Source organism: Phyllobates terribilis, unplaced genomic scaffold (genome assembly GCF_046119375.1).
Source record: "Phyllobates terribilis strain yellow unplaced genomic scaffold, ASM4611937v1 Scaffold_4__5_contigs__length_816908805, whole genome shotgun sequence".
Classification (NCBI taxonomy): Eukaryota; Metazoa; Chordata; class Amphibia; order Anura; family Dendrobatidae; genus Phyllobates; species Phyllobates terribilis.
Window position 1 is genome coordinate 739,611,436 of NW_027362764.1, and position 26,298 is coordinate 739,637,733.

General features: G+C 60.6%; 1 protein-coding gene across 1 annotated transcript; it reads left to right on the plus strand.

The window, feature by feature from the left end:
• Window positions 1-215: 215 nt before the first annotated feature.
• MED30 (mediator complex subunit 30) lies at window positions 216-25,896 on the plus strand. The gene is made up of 4 exons (XM_073679801.1): window positions 216-518; window positions 19,390-19,548; window positions 20,419-20,529; window positions 25,692-25,896. Exons 1-4 carry the CDS (start codon window positions 321-323, stop codon window positions 25,785-25,787), a joined length of 564 nt encoding a protein of 187 aa, XP_073535902.1. The 5' UTR covers window positions 216-320; the 3' UTR covers window positions 25,788-25,896.
• Window positions 25,897-26,298: the final 402 nt, after the last annotated feature.

A 26,298-nucleotide genomic window follows, 5' to 3' on the forward strand; every position in this document is an offset into this window, starting at 1 on the left:
TGGTTGTTAGGGGTAACATGGACTGTTTTTCTTTTAGGCGGTTTCATAAATCACCAGGTTTTACCATAAAAAGGAAATAGAAGTGTAAAATAATCCTCCATTACCTGCAGTCTCTATATACCATACACTTCCGCTCCTAAGAGCCATGTTGAGGCTGGCAGAACCGTTGTGGGAAGCGCCATCTTGTGAATGTCAAATTCGCCATCTTGGAGGGGGCAATGTATAGCGGAAAGACGCCATGTTAGGAAGGTCACAGAGCAGTTTCGCTGTTTCCGGTTACCGGGACTGCGGCTGATCACTGATAATATCTCCCCGCCACAATGTCTACGCCGCCGTTATCAGGAGCCGGGATGGCAGGAGCCGCCGCGGCCGCCGGTGGTTTTCCCGGTCCTCCGCCTCCTGCAGCCGCCGCCACCCGAGAGGTGAACACGGCGTCACTGTGCAGGATCGGGCAGGAGACGGTGCAGGACATCGTGTTCAGGACCATGGAGATCTTCCAGCTGCTGCGGAACATGCAGGTGCCCGGCTATATGGCTGTAGTGTCAGTGTGCGCCCGGCTATACCGCTGTAGTGTCAGTGTGCGCCCGGCTATGCGACTGCAGTGTCAGTGTGCGCCCGGCTATACCGCTGTAGTGTCAGTGTGCGCCCGGCTATACGGCTGTAGCATCGGCGTGCGCCCGGCTATACGGCTGTAGCGTCGGCGTGCGCCCGGCTATACGGCTGTAGCGTCGGCGTGCGCCCGGCTATACGGCTGTAGCGTCGGCGTGCGCCCGGCTATACGGCTGTAGCGTCGGCGTGCACCCCGCTGTAGTGTTGGCTATACGGCTGTAGCGTCGGCGTGCGCCCGGCTATACTGCTGTAGCATCGGCGTGCTCCCGGCTATACGACTGTAGCGTCAGCTATACGGCTGTAGCGTCGGCGTGCGCCCTGCTATACGGCTGTAGCATCGGCGTGCGCTCGGCTATACGGCTGTAGATTCGGCTGTAGCGTCGGCGTGCGTCCGGCTATACGGCTGTAGCGTCGGCGTGCGCCCGGCTATACGGCTGTAGCGTCGGCGTGCGCCCGGCTATACGGCTGTAGCGTCGGCGTGCGCCCGGCAATACGGCTGTAGCGTCGGCGTGCGCCCGGCTATACGGCTGTAGCGTCGGCGTGCGCCCGGCTATACGGCTGTAGCGTCGGCGTGCGCCCGGCTATACGGCTGTAGCGTCGGCGTGCGCCCGGCTATACGGCTGTAGCGTCGGCGTGCGCCCGGCTATACGGCTGTAGCGTCGGCGTGCGCCCGGCTATACGGCTGTAGCGTCGGCGTGCGCCCGGCTATACGGCTGTAGCGTCGGCATGCACCCCGCTGTAGTGTTGGCTATACGGCTGTAGCGTTGGCGTGCGCCCGGCTATAAGACTGTAGCGTCAGCTATACGGCTGTAGCGTCGGCGTGCGCCCGGCTATACTGCTGTAGCATCGGCGTGCTCCCGGCTATACGACTGTAGCGTCAGCTATACGGCTGTAGCGTCGGCGTGCGCCCTGCTATACGGCTGTAGCATCGGCGTGCGCTCAGCTATACGGCTGTAGATTCGGCTGTAGCATCGGCGTGCGTCCGGCTATACGGCTGGAGCGTCGGCGTGCGCCCGGCTATTCGGCTGTAGCGTCGGCGTGCGCCCGGCTATTCGGCTGTAGCGTCGGCGTGCGCCCGGCTATTCGGCTGGAGCGTCGGCGTGCGCCCGGCTATTCGGCTGGAGCGTCGGCGTGCGCCCGGCTATTCGGCTGTAGCGTCGGCGTGCGTCCGGCTATACGGCTGTAGCATCGGCTATACGGTTGGAGCGTCATCGTCCTCCCGGCTATACGGCTGTAGCGTCGGCGTGCGCCCGGCTATACGGCTGTAGCGTCGGCGTGCGCCCGGCTATACGACTGTAGCGTCGGTGTGCGCCCGGCTATACGGCTGTAGCGTCAGCGTGCTCCCGGCTATACGGCTGTAGCGTCGGCTATACGGCTGTAGCGTCGGCTATACGGCTGTAGCATCGGCTATACGGCTGTAGCGTCAGCGTTCTCCCGGCTATACGGCTGTAGCATAGGCTATACGGCTGTAGCATCGGCGTGCGCCCTGCTATACGGCTGTAGCGTCGGTGTGGGCCCGGCTATACGGCTGTAGCGTCGGTGTGGGCCCGGCTATACGGCTGTAGCGTCGGTGTGCGCCCGGCTGTACGGCTGTAGCGTCGGCTATATGGCTGTAGCATCAGCGTGCTCCCGGCTATACGGCTGTAGCGTCGGCATACGCCCGGCTATACGGCTGTAGCGTCGGCGTGCGCCCGGCTGTACGGCTGTAGCGTCGGCTATATGGCTGTAGCGTCAGCGTGCTCCCGGCTATACGGCTGTAGCGTCTGCTATACGGCTGTAGCGTCGGCGTGCGCCCGGCTATACGGCTGTAGCGTCGGCGTGCATACGGCTGTAGCATCGGCGTGCTCCCGGCTATACGGCTGTAGCGTCGGCGTGCGCCCGGCTATACGGCTGTAGCGTCGGCATGCGCCCGGCTATACGGCTGTAGCGTCGGCGTGCGCCCGGCTATACGGCTGTAGCGTCGGCGTGCGCCCGGCTATTCGGCTGTAGCGTCGGCGTGCGCCCGGCTATACGGCTGTAGCGTCGGCGTGCGCCCGGCTATACGGCTGTAGCGTCGGCGTGCGCCCGGCTATACGGCTGTAGCGTCGGCGTGCGCCCGGCTATACGGCTGTAGCGTCGGCGTGCGCCCGGCTATACGGCTGTAGCGTCGGCGTGCGCCCGGCTATACGGCTGTAGCGTCGGCGTGCGCCCGGCTATACGGCTGTAGCGTCGGCGTGCACCCCGCTGTAGTGTTGGCTATACGGCTGTAGCGTTGGCATGCGCCCGGCTATACGGCTGTAGCATCGGCGTGCGTCCGGCAATAAGACTGTAGCGTCAGCTATACGGCTGTAGCATCGGCGTGCGCCCGGCTATACGGCTGTAGCATCGGCGTGCTCCCGGCTATACGACTGTAGCGTCAGCTATACGGCTGTAGCGTCGGCGTGCGCCCTGCTATACGGCTGTAGCATCGGCGTGCGCTCGGCTATACGGCTGTAGCTTCGGCTATTCGGCTGTCGCGTCGGCGTGCGTCCGGCTATATGGCTGTAGCGTCGGCGTGCTCCCGGCTATACGGCTGTAGCATCGGTGTGAGCCCGGCTATACGGCTGTAGCGTCGGCTATACGACTGTAGCGTCAGCTATATGGCTGTAGCGTCGACGTGCGCCCGTCTATACGGCTGTAGCATCGGCGTGCGCCCGGCTATACGGCTGTAGCGTCGGCGTGCGCCCGGCTATACGGCTGTAGCGTCGGCGTGCGCCTGGCTATACGGCTGTAGCGTCGGCGTGCGCCCGGCTATACGGCTGTAGCGTCGGCGTGCGCCCGGCTATACGGCTGTAGCGTCGGCGTGTGCCCGGCTATACGGCTGTAGCGTCGGCATGCACCCCGCTGTAGTGTTGGCTATACGGCTGTAGCGTTGGCGTGCGCCCGGCTATACGGCTGTAGCATCGGCGTACGTCCCGATAAGACTGTAGCGTCAGCTATACGGCTGTAGCGTCGGCGTGCGCCCGGCTATACTGCTGTAGCATCGGCGTGCGCTCGGCTATACGGCTGTAGATTCGGCTGTAGCGTCGGCGTGCGCCCGGCTATACGGCTGTAGCGTCGGCGTGCGCCCGGCTATACGGCTGTAGCGTCGGCGTGCGCCCGGCAATACGGCTGTAGCGTCGGCGTGCGCCCGGCTATACGGCTGTAGCGTCGGCGTGCGCCCGGCTATACGGCTGTAGCGTCGGCGTGCGCCCGGCTATACGGCTGTAGCGTCGGCGTGCGCCCGGCTATACGGCTGTAGCGTCGGCGTGCGCCCGGCTATACGGCTGTAGCGTCGGCGTGCGCCCGGCTATACGGCTGTAGCGTCGGCGTGCGCCCGGCTATACGGCTGTAGCGTCGGCGTGCGCCCCGCTGTAGTGTTGGCTATACGGCTGTAGCGTTGGCGTGCGCCCGGCTATAAGACTGTAGCGTCAGCTATACGGCTGTAGCGTCGGCGTGCGCCCGGCTATACTGCTGTAGCATCGGCGTGCTCCCGGCTATACGACTGTAGCGTCGGCTATACGGCTGTAGCGTCGGCGTGCGCCCTGCTATACGGCTGTAGCATCGGCGTGCGCTCGGCTATACGGCTGTAGATTCGGCTGTAGCGTCGGCGTGCGTCCGGCTATACGGCTGGAGCGTCGGCGTGCGCCCGGCTATACGGCTGGAGCATCGGCTATACGGCTGTAGCGTCGGCGTGCGCCCGGCTATTCGACTGTAGCGTCGGCGTGCGCCCGGCTATTCGGCTGGAGCGTCGGCGTGCGCCCGGCTATTCGGCTGGAGCGTCGGCGTGCGCCCGGCTATTCGGCTGGAGCGTCGGCGTGCGCCCGGCTATTCGGCTGGAGCGTCGGCGTGCGCCCGGCTATTCGGCTGGAGCGTCGGCGTGCGCCCGGCTATTCGGCTGGAGCGTCGGCGTGCGTCCGGCTATACGGCTGTAGCATCGGCTATACGGTTGGAGCGTCATCGTGCTCCCGGCTATACGGCTGTAGCGTCGGCTATTCGGCTGTAGCGTCGGCGTGCGCCCGGCTATACGGCTGTAGCGTCGGCGTGCGCCCGGCTATACGGCTGTAGCGTCGGTGTGCGCCCAGCTATACGGCTGTAGCGTCAGCGTGCTCCCGGCTATACAGCTGTAGCGTCGGCTATATGGCTGTAGCATCGGCTATACGGCTGTAGCGTCAGCGTTCTCCCGGCTATACGGCTGTAGCATCGGCTATTCGGCTGTAGCATCGGCGTGCGCCCTGCTATACGGCTGTAGCGTCGATGTGCACCCGGCTATACGGCTGTAGCGTCGGTGTGTGTACGGCTGTAGCGTCGGCTATATGGCTGTAGCATCAGCGTGCTCCCGGCTATACGGCTGTAGCGTCGGCTATACGGCTGTAGCGTCGGCGTACGCCCGGCTATACGGCTGTAGCGTCGGCGTGCGCCCGGCTGTACGGCTGTAGCGTCGGCTATATGGCTGTAGCGTCAGCGTGCTCCCGGCTATAATACGGCTGTAGCGTCTGCTATACGGCTGTAGCGTCGGCGTGCGCCCGGCTATACGGCTGTAGCGTCGGCGTGCATACGGCTGTAGCATCGGCGTGCTCCCGGCTATACGGCTGTTGCGTCGGCGTGCGCCCGGCTATACGGCTGTAGCGTCGGCATGCGCCTGGCTATACGGCTGTAGCGTCGGCGTGCGCCCGGCTATACGGCTGTAGCGTCGGCGTGCGCCCGGCTATACGGCTGTAGCGTCGGCGTGCGCCCGGCTATACGGCTGTAGCGTCGGCGTGCACCCCGCTGTAGTGTTGGCTATACGGCTGTAGCGTCGGCGTGCGCCCGGCTATACTGCTGTAGCATCGGCGTGCTCCCGGCTATACGACTGTAGCGTCAGCTATACGGCTGTAGCGTCGGCGTGCGCCCTGCTATACGGCTGTAGCATCGGCGTGCGCTCGGCTATACGGCTGTAGATTCGGCTGTAGCGTCGGCGTGCGTCCGGCTATACGGCTGTAGCGTCGGCGTGCGCCCGGCTATACGGCTGTAGCGTCGGCGTGCGCCCGGCAATACGGCTGTAGCGTCGGCGTGCGCCCGGCAATACGGCTGTAGCGTCGGCGTGCGCCCGGCTATACGGCTGTAGCGTCGGCGTGCGCCCGGCTATACGGCTGTAGCGTCGGCGTGCGCCCGGCTATACGGCTGTAGCGTCGGCGTGCGCCCGGCTATACGGCTGTAGCGTCGGCGTGCGCCCGGCTATACGGCTGTAGCGTCGGCGTGCGCCCGGCTATACGGCTGTAGCGTCGGCGTGCGCCCGGCTATACGGCTGTAGCGTCGGCGTGCGCCCGGCTATACGGCTGTAGCGTCGGCGTGCGCCCGGCTATACGGCTGTAGCGTCGGCGTGCGCCCCGCTGTAGTGTTGGCTATACGGCTGTAGCGTTGGCGTGCGCCCGGCTATAAGACTGTAGCGTCAGCTATACGGCTGTAGCGTCGGCGTGCGCCCGGCTATACTGCTGTAGCATCGGCGTGCTCCCGGCTATACGACTGTAGCGTCAGCTATACGGCTGTAGCGTCGGCGTGCGCCCTGCTATACGGCTGTAGCATCGGCGTGCGCTCGGCTATACGGCTGTAGATTCGGCTGTAGCGTCGGCGTGCGTCCGGCTATACGGCTGGAGCGTCGGCGTGCGCCCGGCTATACGGCTGGAGCATCGGCTATTCGGCTGTAGCGTCGGCGTGCGCCCGGCTATTCGGCTGTAGCGTCGGCGTGCGTCCGGCTATTCGGCTGGAGCGTCGGCGTGCGTCCGGCTATTCGGCTGGAGCGTCGGCGTGCGCCCGGCTATTCGGCTGGAGCGTCGGCGTGCGCCCGGCTATTCGGCTGTAGCGTCGACGTGCGTCCGGCTATACGGCTGTAGCATCGGCTATACGGTTGGAGCGTCATCGTGCTCCCGGCTATACGGCTGTAGCGTCGGCGTGCGCCCGGCTATACGGCTGTAGCGTCGGCGTGCGCCCGGCTATACGGCTGTAGCGTCGGCGTGCGCCCGGCTATACGGCTGTAGCGTCGGCGTGCGCCCGGCTATACGGCTGTAGCGTCGGCGTGCGCCCGGCTATGCGGCTGTAGCGTCGGTGTGCGCCCAGCTATACGGCTGTAGCGTCAGCGTGCTCCCGGCTATACGGCTGTAGCGTCGGCTATACGGCTGTAGCATCGGCTATACGGCTGTAGCGTCAGCGTTCTCCCGGCTATACGGCTGTAGCATCGGCTATTCGGCTGTAGCATCGGCGTGCGCCCTGCTATACGGCTGTAGCGTCGGTGTGGGCCCGGCTATACGGCTGTAGCGTCGGTGTGGGCCCGGCTATACGGCTGTAGCGTCGGTGTGCGCCCGGCTGTACGGCTGTAGCGTCGGCTATATGGCTGTAGCATCAGCGTGCTCCCGGCTATACGGCTGTAGCGTCGGCTATACGGCTGTAGCGTCGGCGTACGCCCGGCTATACGGCTGTAGCGTCGGCGTGCGCCCGGCTGTACGGCTGTAGCGTCGGCTATATGGCTGTAGCGTCAGCGTGCTCCCGGCTATACGGCTGTAGCGTCTGCTATACGGCTGTAGCGTCGGCGTGCGCCCGGCTATACGGCTGTAGCGTCGGCGTGCATACGGCTGTAGCATCGGCGTGCGCCCGGCTATACGGCTGTAGCGTCGGCGTGCGCCCGGCTATACGGCTGTAGCGTCGGCGTGCGCCCGGCTATACGGCTGTAGCGTCGGCGTGCGCCCGGCTATACGGCTGTAGCGTCGGCGTGCGCCCGGCTATACGGCTGTAGCGGCGGCGTGCGCCCGGCTATACGGCTGTAGCGTCGGCGTGCGCCCGGCTATACGGCTGTAGCGTCGGCATGCGGCCGGCTATACGGCTGTAGCGTCGGCGTGCGCCCGGCTATACGGCTGTAGCGTCGGCGTGCGCCCGGCTATACGGCTGTAGCGTCGGCGTGCGCCCGGCTATACGGCTGTAGCGTCGGCGTGCACCCCGCTGTAGTGTTGGCATGCGCCCGGCTATACGGCTGTAGCATCGGCGTGCGTCCGGCAATAAGACTGTAGCGTCAGCTATACGGCTGTAGCATCGTCGTGCGCCCGGCTATACGGCTGTAGCATCGGCGTGCTCCCGGCTATACGACTGTAGCGTCAGCTATACGGCTGTAGCGTCGGCGTGCGCCCTGCTATACGGCTGTAGCATCGGCGTGCGCTCGGCTATACGGCTGTAGCTTCGGCTATTCGGCTGTCGCGTCGGCGTGCGTCCGGCTATATGGCTGTAGCGTCGGCGTGCTCCCGGCTATACGGCTGTAGCGTCTGTGTGAGCCCGGCTATACGGCTGTAGCGTCGGCTATACGACTGTAGCGTCAGCTATATGGCTGTAGCGTCGACGTGCGCCCGTCTATACGGCTGTAGCGTCGGCGTGCGCCCGGCTATACGGCTGTAGCGTCGGCGTGCGCCCGGCTATACGGCTGTAGCGTCGGCGTGCGCCCGGCTATACGGCTGTAGCGTCGGCGTGCGCCCGGCTATACCGCTGTAGCGTCGGCGTGTGCCCGGCTATACGGCTGTAGCGTCGGCATGCACCCCGCTGTAGTGTTGGCTATACGGCTGTAGCGTTGGCGTGCGCCCGGCTATACGGCTGTAGCATCGGCGTACGTCCCGCTATAAGACTGTAGCGTCAGCTATACGGCTGTAGCGTCGGCGTGCGCCCGGCTATACTGCTGTAGCATCGGCGTGCGCTCGGCTATACGGCTGTAGATTCGGCTGTAGCGTCGGCGTGCGCCCGGCTATACGGCTGTAGCGTCGGCGTGCGCCCGGCTATACGGCTGTAGCGTCGGCGTGCGCCCGGCTATACGGCTGTAGCGTCGGCGTGCGCCCGGCAATACGGCTGTAGCGTCGGCGTGCGCCCGGCAATACGGCTGTAGCGTCGGCGTGCGCCCGGCTATACGGCTGTAGCGTCGGCGTGCGCCCGGCTATACGGCTGTAGCGTCGGCGTGCGCCCGGCTATACGGCTGTAGCGTCGGCGTGCGCCCGGCTATACGGCTGTAGCGTCGGCGTGCGCCCGGCTATACGGCTGTAGCGTCGGCATGCGCCCCGCTGTAGTGTTGGCTATACGGCTGTAGCGTTGGCGTGCGCCCGGCTATAAGACTGTAGCGTCAGCTATACGGCTGTAGCGTCAGCGTGCGCCCGGCTATACTGCTGTAGCATCGGCGTGCTCCCGGCTATACGACTGTAGCGTCAGCTATACGGCTGTAGCGTCGGCGTGCGCCCTGCTATACGGCTGTAGCATCGGCGTGCGCTCGGCTATACGGCTGTAGATTCGGCTGTAGCGTCGGCGTGCGTCCGGCTATACGGCTGGAGCGTCGGCGTGCGCCCGGCTATACGGCTGGAGCATCGGCTATACGGCTGTAGCGTCGGCGTGCGCCCGGCTATTCGGCTGTAGCGTCGGCGTGCGCCCGGCTATTCGGCTGGAGCGTCGGCGTGCGCCCGGCTATTCGGCTGGAGCGTCGGCGTGCGCCCGGCTATTCGGCTGTAGCGTCGGCGTGCGCCCGGCTATTCGGCTGTAGCGTCGGCGTGCGTCCGGCTATACGGCTGTAGCATCGGCTATACGGTTGGAGCGTCATCGTGCTCCCGGCTATACGGCTGTAGCGTCGGCTATTCGGCTGTAGCGTCGGCGTGCGCCCGGCTATACGGCTGTAGCGTCGGCGTGCGCCCGGCTATACGGCTGTAGCGTCGGTGTGCGCCCAGCTATACGGCTGTAGCGTCAGCGTGCTCCCGGCTATACAGCTGTAGCGTCGGCTATACGGCTGTAGCATCGGCTATACGGCTGTAGCGTCAGCGTTCTCCCGGCTATACGGCTGTAGCATCGGCTATTCGGCTGTAGCATCGGCGTGCGCCCTGCTATACGGCTGTAGCGTCGATGTGCACCCGGCTATACGGCTGTAGCGTCGTTGTGCGCCCGGCTGTACGGCTGTAGCGTCGGCTATATGGCTGTAGCATCAGCGTGCTCCCGGCTATACGGCTGTAGCGTCGGCTATACGGCTGTAGCGTCGGCGTGCGCCCGGCTATACGGCTGTAGCGTCGGCGTGCGCCCGGCTGTACGGCTGTAGCGTCAGCGTGCTCCCGGCTATACGGCTGTAGCGTCTGCTATACGGCTGTAGCGTCGGCGTGCGCCCGGCTATACGGCTGTAGCGTCGGCGTGCATACGGCTGTAGCATCGGCGTGCTCCCGGCTATACGGCTGTTGCGTCGGCGTGCGCCCGGCTATACGGCTGTAGCGTCGGCATGCGCCCGGCTATACGGCTGTAGCGTCGGCGTGCGCCCGGCTATACGGCTGTAGCGTCGGCGTGCGCCCGGCTATATGGCTGTAGCGTCGGCGTGCGCCCGGCTATACGGCTGTAGCGTCGGCGTGCGCCCGGCTATACGGCTGTAGCGTCGGCGTGCGCCCGGCTATACGGCTGTAGCGTCGGCGTGCGCCCGGCTATACGGCTGTAGCGTCGGCGTGCGCCCGGCTATACGGCTGTAGCGTCGGCGTGCGCCCGGCTATACGGCTGTAGCGTCGGCGTGCGCCCGGCTATACTGCTGTAGCGTCGGCGTGCGCCCGGCTATACTGCTGTAGCGTCGGCGTGCGCCCGGCTATACGGCTGTAGCGTCGGCGTGCGCCCGGCTATACGGCTGTAGCGTCGGCGTGCACCCCGCTGTAGTGTTGGCTATACGGCTGTAGCGTTGGCATGCGCCCGGCTATACGGCTGTAGCATCGGCGTGCGTCCGGCAATAAGACTGTAGCGTCAGCTATACGGCTGTAGCGTCGGCGTGCGCCCGGCTATACGGCTGTAGCATCGGCGTGCTCCCGGCTATACGACTGTAGCGTCAGCTATACGGCTGTAGCGTCGGCGTGCGCCCTGCTATACGGCTGTAGCATCGGCGTGCGCTCGGCTATACGGCTGTAGCTTCGGCTATTCGGCTGTCGCGTCGGCGTGCGTCCGGCTATACGGCTGTAGCGTCGGCGTGCTCCCGGCTATACAGCTGTAGCGTCGGTGTGAGCCCGGCTATACGGCTGTAGCGTCGGCTATACGACTGTAGCGTCAGCTATATGGCTGTAGCGTCGACGTGCGCCCGTCTATACGGCTGTAGCATCGGCGTGCGCCCGGCTATACGGCTGTAGCTTCGGCTATTCGGCTGTAGCGTCGGCGTGCGTCCGGCTATACGGCTGGAGCGTCGGCGTGCGTCCGGCTATACGGCTGGAGCGTCGGCGTGCGCCCGGCTATACGGCTGGAGCATCGGCTATTCGGCTGTAGCGTTGGCGTGCGCCCGGCTATTCGGCTGTAGCGTCGGCGTGCGCCCGGCTATTCGGCTGTAGCGTCGGCGTGCGTCCGGCTATACGGCTGTAGCGTCGGCTATTCGGCTGTAGCGTCGGCGTGCGCCCGGCTATACGGCTGTAGCGTCGGCGTGCGCCCGGCTATACGGCTGGAGCGTCGGCGTGCGCCCGGCTATACGGCTGGAGCGTCGGCGTGCGCCCGGCTATACGGCTGGAGCGTCGGCGTGCGCCCGGCTATACGGCTGGAGCGTCGGCGTGCGCCCGGCTATACGGCTGGAGCGTCGGCGTGCGCCCGGCTATACGGCTGGAGCGTCGGCGTGCGTCCGGTTTTACGGCTGGAGCGTCGGCGTGCGTCCGGCTATACGGCTGGAGCGTCGGCGTGCGTCCGGCTATACGGCTGGAGCGTCGGCGTGCGCCCGGCTATACGGCTGGAGCATCGGCTTTTCGGCTGTAGCGTCGGCGTGCGCCCGGCTATTCGGCTGTAGCGTCGGCGTGCGCCCGGCTATTCGGCTGTAGCGTCGGCGTGCGCCCGGCTATACGGCTGTAGCGTCGGCTATACGGCTGTAGCGTCGGCGTGCGTCCGGCTATACGGCTGTAGCGTCGGCGTGCTCCCGGCTATACGGCTGTAGCGTCGGCGTGCGCCCGGCTATACGGCTGTAGCGTCGGTGTGCGCCCAGCTATACGGCTGGAGCATCGGCTATACGGCTGTAGCGTCAGCGTGCTCCCGGCTATACGGCTGTAGCGTCGGCTATACGGCTGTAGCGTCGGCGTGCGCCCGGCTATACGGCTGTAGCATCGGCTATACGGCTGTAGCGTCAGCGTGCTCCCGGCTATACGGCTGTAGCATCGGCGTGCGCCCTGCTATACGGCTGTAGCGTCGGTGTGCGCCCGGCTATACGGCTGTAGCGTCGGTGTGCGCCCGGCTATACGGCTGTAGCGTCGGTGTGCGCCCGGCTATACGGCTGTAGCGTCGCTGTGCGCCCGGCTGTACGGCTGTAGCGTCTGCTATTTGGCTGTAGCGTCAGCGTGCTCCCGGATATACGGCTGTAGCGTCGGCTATACGGCTGTAGCGTCGGCGTGCGCCCGGCTATACGGCTGTAGCGTCGGCGTGCGCCCGGCTATACGGCTGTAGCGTCGGCGTGCGCCCGGCTATACGGCTGTAGCGTCTGCGTGCGCCCGGCTATACGGCTGTAGCGTCGGCGTGCATACTGCTGTAGCATCGGCGTGCTCCCGGCTATACGGCTGTAGCGTCGGCGTGCGCCCGGCTATACGGCTGTAGCGTCGGCGTGCGCCCGGCTATACGGCTGGAGCGTCGGCGTGCGCCCGGCTATACGGCTGTAGCGTCGGCTATACGACTGTAGCGTCAGCTATACGGCTGTAGCGTCGACGTGCGCCCGTCTATACGGCTGTAGCATCGGCGTGCGCCCGGCTATACGGCTGTAGCTTCGGCTATTCGGCTGTAGCGTCGGCGTGCGTCCGGCTATACGGCTGGAGCGTCGGCGTGCGCCCGGCTATACGGCTGGAGCGTCGGCTGTAGCGTCGGCGTGCGCCCGGCTATTCGGCTGTAGCGTCGGCGTGCGCCCGGCTATTCGGCTGTAGCGTCGGCGTGCGCCCGGCTATTCGGCTGGAGCGTCGGCGTGCGTCCGGCTATTCGGCTGGTGCGTCGGCGTGCGCCCGGCTATTCGGCTGGAGCGTCGGCGTGCGCCCGGCTATTCGGCTGTAGCGTCGGCGTGCGTCCGGCTATACGGCTGTAGCATCGGCTATACGGTTGGAGCGTCATCGTGCTCCCGGCTATACGGCTGTAGCGTCGGCTATACGGCTGTAGCGTCGGCGTGCGCCCGGCTATACGGCTGTAGCGTCGGCGTGCGCCCGGCTATACGGCTGTAGCGTCGGTGTGCGCCCAGCTATACGGCTGTAGCGTCAGCGTGCTCCCGGCTATACAGCTGTAGCGTCGGCTATACGGCTGTAGCATCGGCTATATGGCTGTAGCGTCAGCGTTCTCCCGGCTATACGGCTGTAGCATCGGCTATTCGGCTGTAGCATCGGCGTGCGCCCTGCTATACGGCTGTAGCGTCGATGTGCGCCCGGCTATACGGCTGTAGCGTCGGTGTGGGCCCGGCTATACGGCTGTAGCGTCGGTGTGCGCCCGGCTGTACGGCTGTAGCGTCGGCTATATGGCTGTAGCATCAGCGTGCTCCCGGCTATACGGCTGTAGCGTCGGCTATACGGCTGTAGCGTCGGCGTATGCCCGGCTATACGGCTGTAGCGTCGGCGTGCGCCCGGCTGTACGGCTGTAGCGTCGGCTATATGGCTGTAGCGTCAGCGTGCTCCCGGCTATACGGCTGTAGCGTCTGCTATACGGCTGTAGCGTCGGCGTGCGCCCGGCTATACGGCTGTAGCGTCGGCGTGCATACGGCTGTAGCATCGGCGTGCTCCCGGCTATACGGCTGTTGCGTCGGCGTGCGCCCGGCTATACGGCTGTAGCGTCGGCATGCGCCTGGCTATACGGCTGTAGCGTCGGCGTGCGCCTGGCTATACGGCTGTAGCGTCGGCGTGCGCCCGGCTATACGGCTGTAGCGTCGGCGTGCGCCCGGCTATACGGCTGTAGCGTCGGCGTGCGCCCGGCTATACGGCTGTAGCGTCGGCGTGCGCCCGGCTATACGGCTGTAGCGTCGGCGTGCGCCCGGCTATACTGCTGTAGCGTCGGCATGCGCCCGGCTATACGGCTGTAGCGTCGGCGTGCGCCCGGCTATACGGCTGTAGCGTCGGCGTGCGCCCGGCTATACGGCTGTAGCGTCGGCGTGCGCCCGGCTATACGGCTGTAGCGTCGGCGTGCGCCCGGCTATACGGCTGTAGCGTCGGCGTGCGCCCGGCTATACGGCTGTAGCGTCGGCGTGCACCCCGCTGTAGTGTTGGCTATACGGCTGTAGCGTTGGCATGCGCCCGGCTATACGGCTGTAGCATCGGCGTGCGTCCGGCAATAAGACTGTAGCGTCAGCTATACGGCTGTAGCGTCGGCGTGCGCCCGGCTATACGGCTGTAGCATCGGCGTGCTCCCGGCTATACGACTGTAGCGTCGGCGTGCGCCCTGCTATACGGCTGTAGCATCGGCGTGCGCCTGGCTATACGGCTGTAGCGTCGGCATGCGCCTGGCTATACGGCTGTAGCGTCGGCGTGCGCCCGGCTATACGGCTGTAGCGTCGGCGTGCGCCCGGCTATACGGCTGTAGCGTCGGCGTGCGCCCGGCTATACGGCTGTAGCGTCGGCGTGCGCCCGGCTATACGGCTGTAGCGTCGGCGTGCGCCCGGCTATACTGCTGTAGCGTCGGCGTGCGCCCGGCTATACTGCTGTAGCGTCGGCGTGCGCCCGGCTATACGGCTGTAGCGTCGGCGTGCGCCCGGCTATACGGCTGTAGCGTCGGCGTGCACCCCGCTGTAGTGTTGGCTATACGGCTGTAGCGTTGGCATGCGCCCGGCTATACGGCTGTAGCATCGGCGTGCGTCCGGCAATAAGACTGTAGCGTCAGCTATACGGCTGTAGCGTCGGCGTGCGCCCGGCTATACGGCTGTATCATCGGCGTGCTCCCGGCTATACGACTGTAGCGTCAGCTATACGGCTGTAGCGTCGGCGTGCGCCCTGCTATACGGCTGTAGCATCGGCGTGCGCTCGGCTATACGGCTGTAGCTTCGGCTATTCGGCTGTCGCGTCGGCGTGCGTCCGGCTATATGGCTGTAGCGTCGGCGTGCTCCCGGCTATACGGCTGTAGCGTCGGTGTGAGCCCGGCTATACGGCTGTAGCGTCGGCTATACGACTGTAGCGTCAGCTATATGGCTGTAGCGTCGACGTGCGCCCGTCTATACGGCTGTAGCATCGGCGTGCGCCCGGCTATACGGCTGTAGCTTCGGCTATTCGGCTGTAGCGTCGGCGTGCGTCCGGCTATACGGCTGGAGCGTCGGCGTGCGTCCGGCTATACGGCTGGAGCGTCGGCGTGCGCCCGGCTATACGGCTGGAGCATCGGCTATTCGGCTGTAGCGTTGGCGTGCGCCCGGCTATTCGGCTGTAGCGTCGGCGTGCGCCCGGCTATTCGGCTGTAGCGTCGGCGTGCGTCCGGCTATACGGCTGTAGCGTCGGCTATTCGGCTGTAGCGTCGGCGTGCGCCCGGCTATTCGGCTGTAGCGTCGGCGTGCGCCCGGCTATACGGCTGTAGCGTCGGCGTGCGCCCGGCTATACGGCTGTAGCGTCGGCGTGCGCCCGGCTATACGGCTGTAGCGTCGGCGTGCGCCCGGCTATACGGCTGTAGCGTCGGCGTGCGCCCGGCTATACGGCTGTAGCGTCGGCGTGCGCCCGGCTATACGGCTGTAGCGTCGGCGTGCGCCCGGCTATACGGCTGTAGCGTCGGCGTGCGCCCGGCTATACGGCTGTAGCGTCGGCGTGCGCCCGGCTATACGGCTGTAGCGTCGGCGTGCGCCCGGCTATACGGCTGTAGCGTCGGCGTGCGCCCGGCTATACGGCTGGAGCGTCGGCGTGCGCCCGGCTATACGGCTGGAGCATCGGCTATTCGGCTGGAGCGTCGGCGTGCGCCCGGCTATTCGGCTGTAGCGTCGGCGTGCGCCCGGCTATTCGGCTGTAGCGTCGGCGTGCGGCCGGCTATACGGCTGTAGCGTCGGCTATACTGCTGTAGCGTCGGCGTGCGCCCGGCTATACGGCTGTAGCGTCGGAGTGCGCCCGGCTATACGGCTGTAGCGTCGGTGTGCGCCCAGCTATACGGCTGGAGCATCGGCTATACGGCTGTAGCGTCAGCGTGCTCCCGGCTATACGGCTGTAGCGTCGGCTATACGGCTGTAGCGTCGGCGTGCGCCCGGCTATACGGCTGTAGCATCGGCTATACGGCTGTAGCGTCAGCGTGCTCCCGGCTATACGGCTGTAGCGTCGGCGTGCGCCCGGCTATACGGCTGTAGCGTCGATGTGCGCCCGGCTATACGGCTGTAGCGTCGGTGTGCGCCCGGCTATACGGCTGTAGCGTCGGTGTGCGCCCGGCTATACGGCTGTTGCGTCGGTGTGCGCCCGGCTATACGGCTGTAGCGTCGGTGTGCGCCCGGCTATACGGCTGTAGCGTCAGCGTGCTCCCGGCTATACGGCTGTAGCATCGGCGTGCGCCCTGCTATACGGCTGTAGCGTCGATGTGCGCCCGGCTATACGGCTGTAGCGTCGGTGTGCGCCCGGCTATACGGCTGTAGCGTCGGTGTGCGCCCGGCTATACGGCTGTAGCGTCGGTGTGCGCCCGGCTATACGGCTGTAGCGTCGGTGTGCGCCCGGCTATACGGCTGTAGCGTCGGTGTGCGCCCGGCTATACGGCTGTAGCGTCGGTGTGCGCCCGGCTGTACGGCTGTAGCGTCGGCTATTTGGCTGTAGCGTCAGCGTGCTCCCGGATATACGGCTGTAGCGTCGGCTATACGGCTGTAGCGTCGGCGTGCGCCCGGCTATACGGCTGTAGCGTCGGCGTGCGCCCGGCTGTACGGCTGTAGCGTCGGCTATACGGCTGTAGCGTCAGCGTGCGCCCAGCTATACGGCTGTAGCGTTGGCGTGCGCCCGGCTATACGGCTGTAGCGTCGGCGTGCGCCCGGCTATACGGCTGTAGCGTCGGCGTGCGCCCGGCTATACGGCTGTAGCGTCAGCCTGCGCCCGGCTATACGGCTGTAGCGTCGGCGTGCATACTGCTGTAGCATCGGCGTGCTCCCGGCTATACGGCTGTAGCGTCGGCGTGCGCCTGGCTATACGGCTGTAGCGTCGGCGTGCGCCCGGCTATACGGCTGGAGCGTCGGTGTGCGCCCGGCTATACGGCTGTAGCGTCGGCTATACGACTGTAGCGTCAGCTATACGGCTGTAGCGTCGACGTGCGCCCGTCTATACGGCTGTAGCATCGGCGTGCGCCCGGCTATACGGCTGTAGCTTCGGCTATTCGGCTGTAGCGTCGGCGTGCGTCCGGCTATACGGCTGGAGCGTCGGCGTGCGCCCGGCTATACGGCTGGAGCATCGGCTGTAGCGTCGGCGTGCGCCCGGCTATTCGGCTGTAGCGTCGGCGTGCGCCCGGCTATTCGGCTGTAGCGTCGGCGTGCGCCCGGCTATTCGGCTGTAGCGTCGGCGTGCGCCCGGCTATTCGGCTGTAGCGTCGGCGTGCGCCCGGCTATTCGGCTGTAGCGTCGGCGTGCGCCCGGCTATTCGGCTGTAGCGTCGGCGTGCGCCCGGCTATTCGGCTGTAGCGTCGGCGTGCGCCCGGCTATTCGGCTGTAGCGTCGGCGTGCGCCCGGCTATACGGCTGGAGCGTCGGCTTGCTATACGGCTGTAGCATCGGCGTGCGCCCGGCTATACGGCTGTAGCGTCGGCGTGCGCCCGGCTATACGACTGTAGCGTCGGCGTGCCCCCGGCTATAAGGCTGTAGCGTCGGCGTACATACGGCTGTAGCGTCGGCGTGCGCCCGGCTATACGGCTGTAGCGTCGGCGTGCGCCCGGCTGTACGGCTGTAGCGTCGGCTATTTGGCTGTAGCGTCAGCGTGCTCCCGGATATACGGCTGTAGCGTCGGCGTGCGCCCGGCTATACGGCTGTAGCGTCGGCGTGCGCCCGGCTGTACGGCTGTAGCGTCGGCTATACGGCTGTAGCGTCAGCGTGCGCCCGGCTATACGGCTGTAGCGTCGGCGTGCGCCCGGCTATACGGCTGTAGCGTCGGCGTGCGCCCGGCTATACGGCTGTAGCGTCGGCGTGCGCCCGGCTATACGGCTGTAGCGTCAGCGTGCGCCCGGCTATACGGCTGTAGCGTCGGCGTGCATACTGCTGTAGCATCGGCGTGCTCCCGGCTATACGGCTGTAGCGTCGGCGTGCGCCTGGCTATACGGCTGTAGCGTCGGCGTGCGCCCGGCTATACGGCTGGAGCGTCGGTGTGCGCCCGGCTATACGGCTGTAGCGTCGGCTATACGACTGTAGCGTCAGCTATACGGCTGTAGCGTCGACGTGCGCCCGTCTATACGGCTGTAGCATCGGCGTGCGCCCGGCTATACGGCTGTAGCTTCGGCTATTCGGCTGTAGCGTCGGCGTGCGTCCGGCTATACGGCTGGAGCGTCGGCGTGCGCCCGGCTATACGGCTGGAGCATCGGCTGTAGCGTCGGCGTGCGCCCGGCTATTCGGCTGTAGCGTCGGCGTGCGCCCGGCTATTCGGCTGTAGCGTCGGCGTGCGCCCGGCTATTCGGCTGTAGCGTCGGCGTGCGCCCGGCTATTCGGCTGTAGCGTCGGCGTGCGCCCGGCTATTCGGCTGTAGCGTCGGCGTGCGCCCGGCTATTCGGCTGTAGCGTCGGCGTGCGCCCGGCTATTCGGCTGGAGCGTCGGCTTGCTATACGGCTGTAGCATCGGCGTGCGCCCGGCTATACGGCTGTAGCGTCGGCGTGCCCCCGGCTATACGACTGTAGCGTCGGCGTGCCCCCGGCTATACGACTGTAGCGTCGGCGTGCCCCCGGCTATAAGGCTGTAGCGTCGGCGTACATACGGCCGTAGCGTCGGCGTGCGCCCGGCTATACGGCTGTAGCGTCGGCGTGCGCCCGGCTATACGGCTGTAGCGTCGGCGTGCGCCCGGCTATACGGCTGTAGTGTCGGCGTGCGCCCGGCTATACGGTGTGCCCTGGCTGTAGTGTCATGCTATTTTGGGGTACATACATAGGGGGCGGACTCCTGGCGCTTCAGTCTCTTTCTTTATGGCGTTTACCTTTATCAGATGTTTTTCTTTTCTTGATGTTTGGATGAGAGTAAAGGAAATTTCATAAAAATCAAGACACAAACAAAAAACTAGTTTTTACATTTTTTTACCTTCCCCTCCAGTATTATGGTACATAGTAAATATCAGTCTACTCTGGACCCCCGACTTAGGAAAAGCTCCTTTTTTGGGGGGCTGGAGGGGTAAGGACAGGCGGGTGGGGTTTTTGAGAAGTTTTTTATTTTCCTGGTGTTTTTTGCAGCCTTTTGCACTTGATGTGTCACTTTTTGAGTGTTTTCCAGGGGGAGGAGAGCTGATCCAACCTCAGAGGAGTGACCTGCACGTTCTTTGACGTTCTTTTCTGCCACCAGGCTTTTTTTAAAACCTGAAGAGGAGAAAAAATAAATAAGTCTGAGCGTGTGAAGAGCAAAGTTTAAAATGAATAGGACAAGTTTAATCGTTTTTTAAGCATTTTTTAAAAAAAACTCAATGTGAACATAGCCTAAAAGGAGCCTTCTCTGAAGCAGTTTGCACTTAAATTCTCATTTAAAAAAGCGTCATCTGAACACAGCTGTAATGTGACATCTTGTAATTCACAATGTCAGGCAATCCCACATTTATTCCCTGCATAATTCTAACCTAGAAGGTTCATTGTCCTCATGATTTGAGTCTTCTCTTCTGCTTTTGGCTCCTATTGATGGACTTTTCTGTTCTCTTTGTGGCCGGACTGATGTCATTTTCTGTGACTTTTGCAGCTCCCTAACGGCGTCACCTATCACATGGGAACCTACCAGGACCGGCTGGGGAAGCTCCAGGAACACCTGCGGCAGCTCTCCATCCTCTTCCGTAAGCTGCGGTTGGTGTATGATAAATGCAACGAGAACTGCGCCGGGCTGGAGCCGGTATCCGTGGAGGTACGTGATGGCTGACCGGTCACATTTACTGTCAAGGGGTAGAGGTCCTCAACCTGACACACCGCATCCTTCTCACTCCAGGTTATGGGACTCGACAGAGGGTGCACATATTTTCCGAAAGGAGACGCTGCCAGACACCTGTTGGCACTTATCTCTTGAGAGCAAGAGAATCAGGCATGTTGAGCTTCAACATGTCTGTTCCATCTGACCCAAAACATCATCCACCCCTTTAATTGTCTCAGCGTCAATATTTGAAAACACATGCACTCTCAGCTGAGCGTGTGCGGGGAGTCGAGTGTACGGCTGTTGACCAAACGAGCCAGATTAAGTCCCATTCCAGACCCCCTTCTATTAGTGCAGAGAGTGGCTGTAAAGGGTGTCTTTCATTCTGGATGACCCCCTCCCTCCTCCCATTACACAGACATATCATCAGTTCATCGCTCTTTGCAATGCTTCATGTCTCCTGCGGAGGCAGTGCGGAAAAATTGAACACTTGTCTATAACGATACTGTGAATCTCCTGGCTGAAATTTTTGCAAAAAAATCCGCACGGATTTCATTACAGATTCTCCTTTCCGAGTGGCCGTACCCTGTGGCTGCGGTACCCTGAACACTAACGTTACGCTTCGTTGCAGCACATAGTAGGGTCTCTGGCCACGCAATGCTTTTTCGCCCTGTAGCCTTGTGCCGTTTTTTCTTCTTATTGACACCGTCCACACGTGTGATATATTTTGAATAAATGGAGTTGCCGGGTCCCGAGTTCTTCAGTCTCATCTGGAGCTGCTTCTTCTTGCGGTAGTGTCTCGTTGCCGTCTTTGCCCTGTAATTTGGTGTCAGACATCACGCTCCATTTTATGTCTTTTCTTTGTAGCAACTAATTCCATACATAGAAGATGACTACTGGAAGAACGACGACCGCGGCCCCGCCAGTCAGCTCCGGTACGCAAGCGAAGAAAGGAGGGAAATTTTGGAAGTAAATAAGGTAATGTAGAGAAGAACATGGAGCGACATTCTGTGCGATTCCCTGAATGATCAAGAAGCTTTCTTACAAAAAAGGGGTCAGGAATCTGTGGTGGCAAAAGGAGGGGGCCGGGAGTTACAGGGAAGAGGCGGGGGGGGACCCCGGACTTACAGGGAAGAGGCGGGGGGGGACCCCGGACTTACAGGGAAGAGGCGGGGGGGGACCCCGGACTTACAGGGAAGAGGCGAGGGGGGGACCCCGGACTTACAGGGAAGAGGCGGGGGGGCCCCCGGACTTACAGGGAAGAGGCGGGGGGGACCCCGGAGTTACAGGGAAGAGGCGGGGGGGGGGGCCCGGAGTTACAGGGAAGAGGCGGGGGGGGACCCCGGAGTTACAGGGAAGAGGCGGGGGGGGGGGGCCCGGAGTTACAGGGATGAGGCGGGGGGGGACCCCGGAGTTACAGGGAAGAGGCGGGGGGGGGGGCCCGGACTTACAGGGATGAGGCGGGGGGGACCCCGGAGTTACAGGGAAGAGGCGGGGGGGGGGGCCCCGGAGTTACAGGGAAGAGGCGGGGGGGGGGCCCGGAGTTACAGGGAAGAGGCGGGGGGGGGGGCCCGGAGTTACAGGGAAGAGGCGGGGGGGGACCCCGGAGTTACAGGGAAGAGGCAGAGGGGGGGCCCCGGAGTTACAGGGAATAGGCGGGGGGGGGGCCCCGGAGTTACAGGGAAGAGGCGGGGGGGGGGCCCTGGAGTTACAGGGAATAGGCAGAGGGGGGGCCCCGGAGTTACAGGGAATAGGCAGAGGGGGGGCCCCGGAGTTACAGGGAATAGGCAGAGGGGGGGCCCCGGAGTTACAGGGAATAGGCAGAGGGGGGGCCCCGGAGTTACAGGGAATAGGCGGGGGGGGGGCCCCGGAGTTACAGGGAATAGGCAGAGGGGGGGCCCCGGAGTTACAGGGAATAGGCGGGGGGGGCCCCGGAGTTACAATGAAGAGGCGGGGGGGGGCCCGGAGTTACAGGGAAGAGGCGGGGGGGGGCCCCGGAGTTACAGGGAAGAGGCGGGGGGGGCCCCGGAGTTGCGGGGGGGGGGCCCGGAGTTACAGGGAAGAGGCGGGGGGGGCCCCCGGAGTTACAGGGAAGAGGCGGGGGGGGCCCCGGAGTTGCGGGGGGGGGCCCGGAGTTACAGGGAAGAGGCGGGGGGGGCCCCGGAGTTACAGGGAAGAGGCGGGGGGGGGGGCCCCGGAGTTACAGGGAAGAGGCGGGGGGGGGGGCCCCGGAGTTACAGGGAAGAGGCGGGGGGGGGGGCCCCGGAGTTACAGGGAAGAGGCGGGGGGGGGGGCCCGGAGTTACAAGGAAGAGGTGGGGGGGGCCCTGGAGTTACAGGGAAGAGGTGGGGGAGTGATTAAAAGTGGATGAGATTTGCAGAAACAATGTAGCAGAGCGAGCTACACTCTCTGTATTTCCCGAGTTACGTAAACGTAACAGTGTATCTCACTGTGCTCTTCTTTCTGCAACTCCTTGTAAGGCGTCTTTCACACGTTAGTGTGTCCGGTACGTGTGGTGACAGTTTCCACAAATACAGGAGACACATGCACACGTAGATCTATTCAAATGAATGGACCTGCGCACATGGCAGTGTGTTTCCACGGACAGTGTGTCCATGAGCAAAACATGCTGACGCCACAAAATGTCCCACACACGTGCACACTGATGACACATGGATGACATCCATGTGTCATCAGTATCACGTACCTGTGCCTGGGAATCAGCGGTACAGTGTGCGCAGTTCCCTGGTGCTGGAGTTTCATCCTTGTCGCCTGATCAGCGTGAGCAGGGGACAATGTTGAGAGTTGTATTCAGCACCTGCTGTCTACAAAAAGTGCAAAATTAAGAATAAAAAAAAAAAATCCCTCACCTGTCCGAAGTTGAAAGAATCCATAGTGTCCCACACCGTAATCCACCTATGCGACATTTGCTCATCACCATGAGCGATGGCTCGAGGCGACCGCTCACATTGAAGAACAAAGAAGAATGACTCAATGCAGTGAGAGCGGGGCTCTGAACTCACCGCTCTCTCTGCATCGATTCATTCTCTTTTGCTGTTCAACGGGGGCGGTTGCCTCAAGCCATCGCTCATGGTGATGAGCAAAGGTCGCACAGATGGATTACGGCGTGGGACACTATGGATTCTTTCAACTTCAGACAGGTGAAGGATATTGTGTTTTTTTTTTTGTTTTGTTTTTATATTCTTAATTTTACACTTGTAGACAGTGGGGGCTGAATACAACTCTCAACATTGTCCCCTGCTCACGCTGATCTCAGCACAAGCAGGGGACAGTGATGAAACTTGCCTCCAGCACCCGGCGACGGGGAACAACGCAAACTGTATGGCTGTTTACCAGGCGCCGGTATGTGTGATACAGATGGGGCACACGGGCTCCACACACATGCCACAAATGTACACGGATATCTCCGGTACTGTTTTTTCCAATACCGGAAATATCAGGACGTGTGAAAGAAGCCTTACTGTTTTGGGATTACTCCTTTAACAACAAGATCGGGGTTGAGTAGTAGAAGATGTTAAATACTGCAGCTCTTTACTTCCTCCTTGCTGATGTCAGATGCAACATCTGATAAACAGCGAGAGAGAGCAGGATGGAGAGATTAGGTTACAATAATATGAATAATAGATACACGGTAGATAGTCAGCTCACCTATAGAAAAACCAGATGCACGGAGGATCGTAGAGACAAGTATAAAAGTGAGATAATACCAGCTTTCCTGTCCTCTTTTAAAATCACTTCTTTGAGAAGTCCCAAAAAAATGTAATCTTTGGCGTTAAGTGATATTCTGCCAAAATGGCGGGATATGACTTAACAAATCAAAAAGTTTCCTTTTTTGTTTACGCGATGACTAAAGACTGAAACACGTTTTCCCGTTGTATTTGTGATGGAACTGTGAATTTTTAGAAGAAAAGTTTGATGCAGGAATTTTCTATCTCTTGTCTACATATCTCAAAAATAATATAAATGTCTTACCTAAATAGGGAATTACATTCTGTCTGAGGAGGGAACCGTTGGGTAATAAAGCCCTGTACTTACAGCAGCCTCTGCACTGATGCACACAGTGTATAGGAGCGTCTAACTTTTGTATCTAAATTAGATGAAAGAAGCTTTGAAGGAAAAGTCTTCAGAAAAGGATCAATGATAATAAGACTTACTGACAGCAGTTATGCAGCTGAAACCAGAAGTTTCCATACACTATATAAATAGACACATACACATGTTTTTCTCAATATCTGACATGAAATCGGAATAAACCTTTCCCGTTTTAGGTCAGTTAGGATTACCATAATTTTTAATACTATCCAAATGCCAGAATAATGAGAGAGAGAGAATGTTTTAAGGCATTTTTATTACTTACTGCAAAGTCAAAAGTTTACATACATTTCATGAGTATTTGGTACCATTGCACTTACACTGAATGACTTGGGTCAAACGTTTGGGATATCCTTCCACAAGCTTCTCACAATAGTTGGTCGGAATTTGGGCCCATTCCTCCTGACAAAACTGGTGTAACTGATCCAGGTTTGTAGGTCACCTTGCTCGCAGGGCTGTGGAGTCGGTAAGCCAAACCTCTGACTCCTCAATTTTCATGACACCGACTCTGACTCCCTCATACATGGCTCATGTTTAAGTGATAAATTTACTGTAGCACAGATTAATCTCAGCTAAAAGTCTAGACCCTTAGATCAGGAATAGGACAGACATTTATAGGACATTTCATAACTTTCAAAATTCTTATGAAAAAATATTCCCCACAAACTGCATTGAATTACTGTACCCAATTTATTATATATTTTAGGAGTGGGAGTCGGTCTATTTTATATCGACTCTGACTCCACAGCCCTGCTTGCTCGCACCTGCCTTTTCAGCTTTGTTATCCTTAAGCCACTTTGTTACCATTTTGTCAGTATGTTTCAGGTCATTGTCCATTTGGAAGACCCATTTCTGCCCAAGCTTTAACTTCCTGGCTGATGTCTGGAGATGTTGCTTCAGTATTGCCACATAATCTTCTTATGATGCCATCTATGTTGTGAAGTGCACCAGTCCCTCCTGCAGCAAAACAACCCCACAATATGATGCTGCCACCCCCGTGTTTCACAGTTGGGATGGTGTTCTTAAGCTTCCAAGCTTCTCCCTTTTTCCTCCAGCCGTAACAATGGTCATTATGCCCAAAAAGTTAAATTTTAGTTTCATCAGACCACAGGACATGTCTCCAAAAATTAAGGTCTGTGTTCCTGTGTGCATTTGTAAACATTAATCTGCTAGGAAGAAGCCATTACTCCAAAAGTAACATAAAAAAACAGAGTAGCCTTTCAGCCCATGTTGAAACAGTACTCGTTTCACTGTGGATATTGACACAATCTTATCAGCTTCCGCCATCATCATCATCACAAGGTCGTTTGCTTTTGTCCTTGGGTTGTTATGCACATGTCGAACCAAAGCACATTCATCTCTGGGACACAGAACCCGTCTTCTTCCTGAGCAGTATGATGGCTGGACATTCCCATCTTGTTTGTACTTGTGTATAATTGTTTGTACAGATGAATGAGGCACCTTCAGGTATCTTGAAATTGTACCCAAGAATGAGCCAGACTTGTGCAAGTCCACAATTCTCTTCCTGATATATTGGCTGATTTCTTTAGACTTTCCCATGATGCTACACAAAGAAGCAGTGTGTTTCAGGTGTGCATTAAAATACATCCACAGGTGTGTCTCTAACTCAGATGTTGCCAAAAAAAACAGAATCTTCCAAACACATGACATCATCATATGGGCAGTCCAGAATTGTTTAAAGGCATAGTAATCTTAGTGTATGTAAACTTTTGACTTTGCAGTAAGTAATAAAAATGCCTTAAACATTCTCTCTTTCTCATTATTATTCTGACATTTGGCAAATATTAAACATTATGGTAATTCTAATTGACCTAAACCGGGAAAGGTTTATTCTGATTTCATCTCCGATATTGAGAAAACCATGAATGTGTCTTTTTATTTAGTGTATGTAAACTTCTGGTTTCAACTGTACTATGAGTAAAACTTTTATAACGTTGGGTCGTCTTCTCGTTAACACGTTTTATTTCTTTTCTTTTTTTCCTACTTTCTTTGTATTCTTCTCACAGAAATTAAAACAGAAGAATCAACAGCTGAAACAGATTATGGACCAATTACGGAATCTGATCTGGGATATTAACGCCATGTTAGCCATGAGGAACTAAGCCTGACCGGCGATTTAATTTTTTAATTTAATGTCACATCAAGGGACGTTTACGTTTTCTGTGTAATAAATATTGTTTGTTTTTTGTCATAAAAAATTATTATTAGAAATACTGATCCAGTTTCTATTTCTGGACATCTCCTTTAAGTGTGACAAATATTCAGATCAAAAAAGGCTGTGAGTAACCAAAGCGCCAAACCCATTTTCATTTTTAAAGATTTTAAGAAAAGATCAGAGTATTGGGGTACAGCCTTATACATTGATTTTGGCTGTAGTTGTGCTGGGGGCTGTTTTTTTAGGTATGGTGAGAAATATCTCAGTGTCACCGAGATGGTTGCATCTCACAGATCCCCCACTCAGTTCTCTATAAGGCATATCAGATGATAAATGTCACCAGATGTGTATCTAGGGGTGCAACTACTAAATGAAGGGGGTTTTAGACAAGTCCTGACTACTCAAAGTCAACGCCGTGGATCCCAGTGTCACTGCAGTACAGTAGTTAGGAGATACTG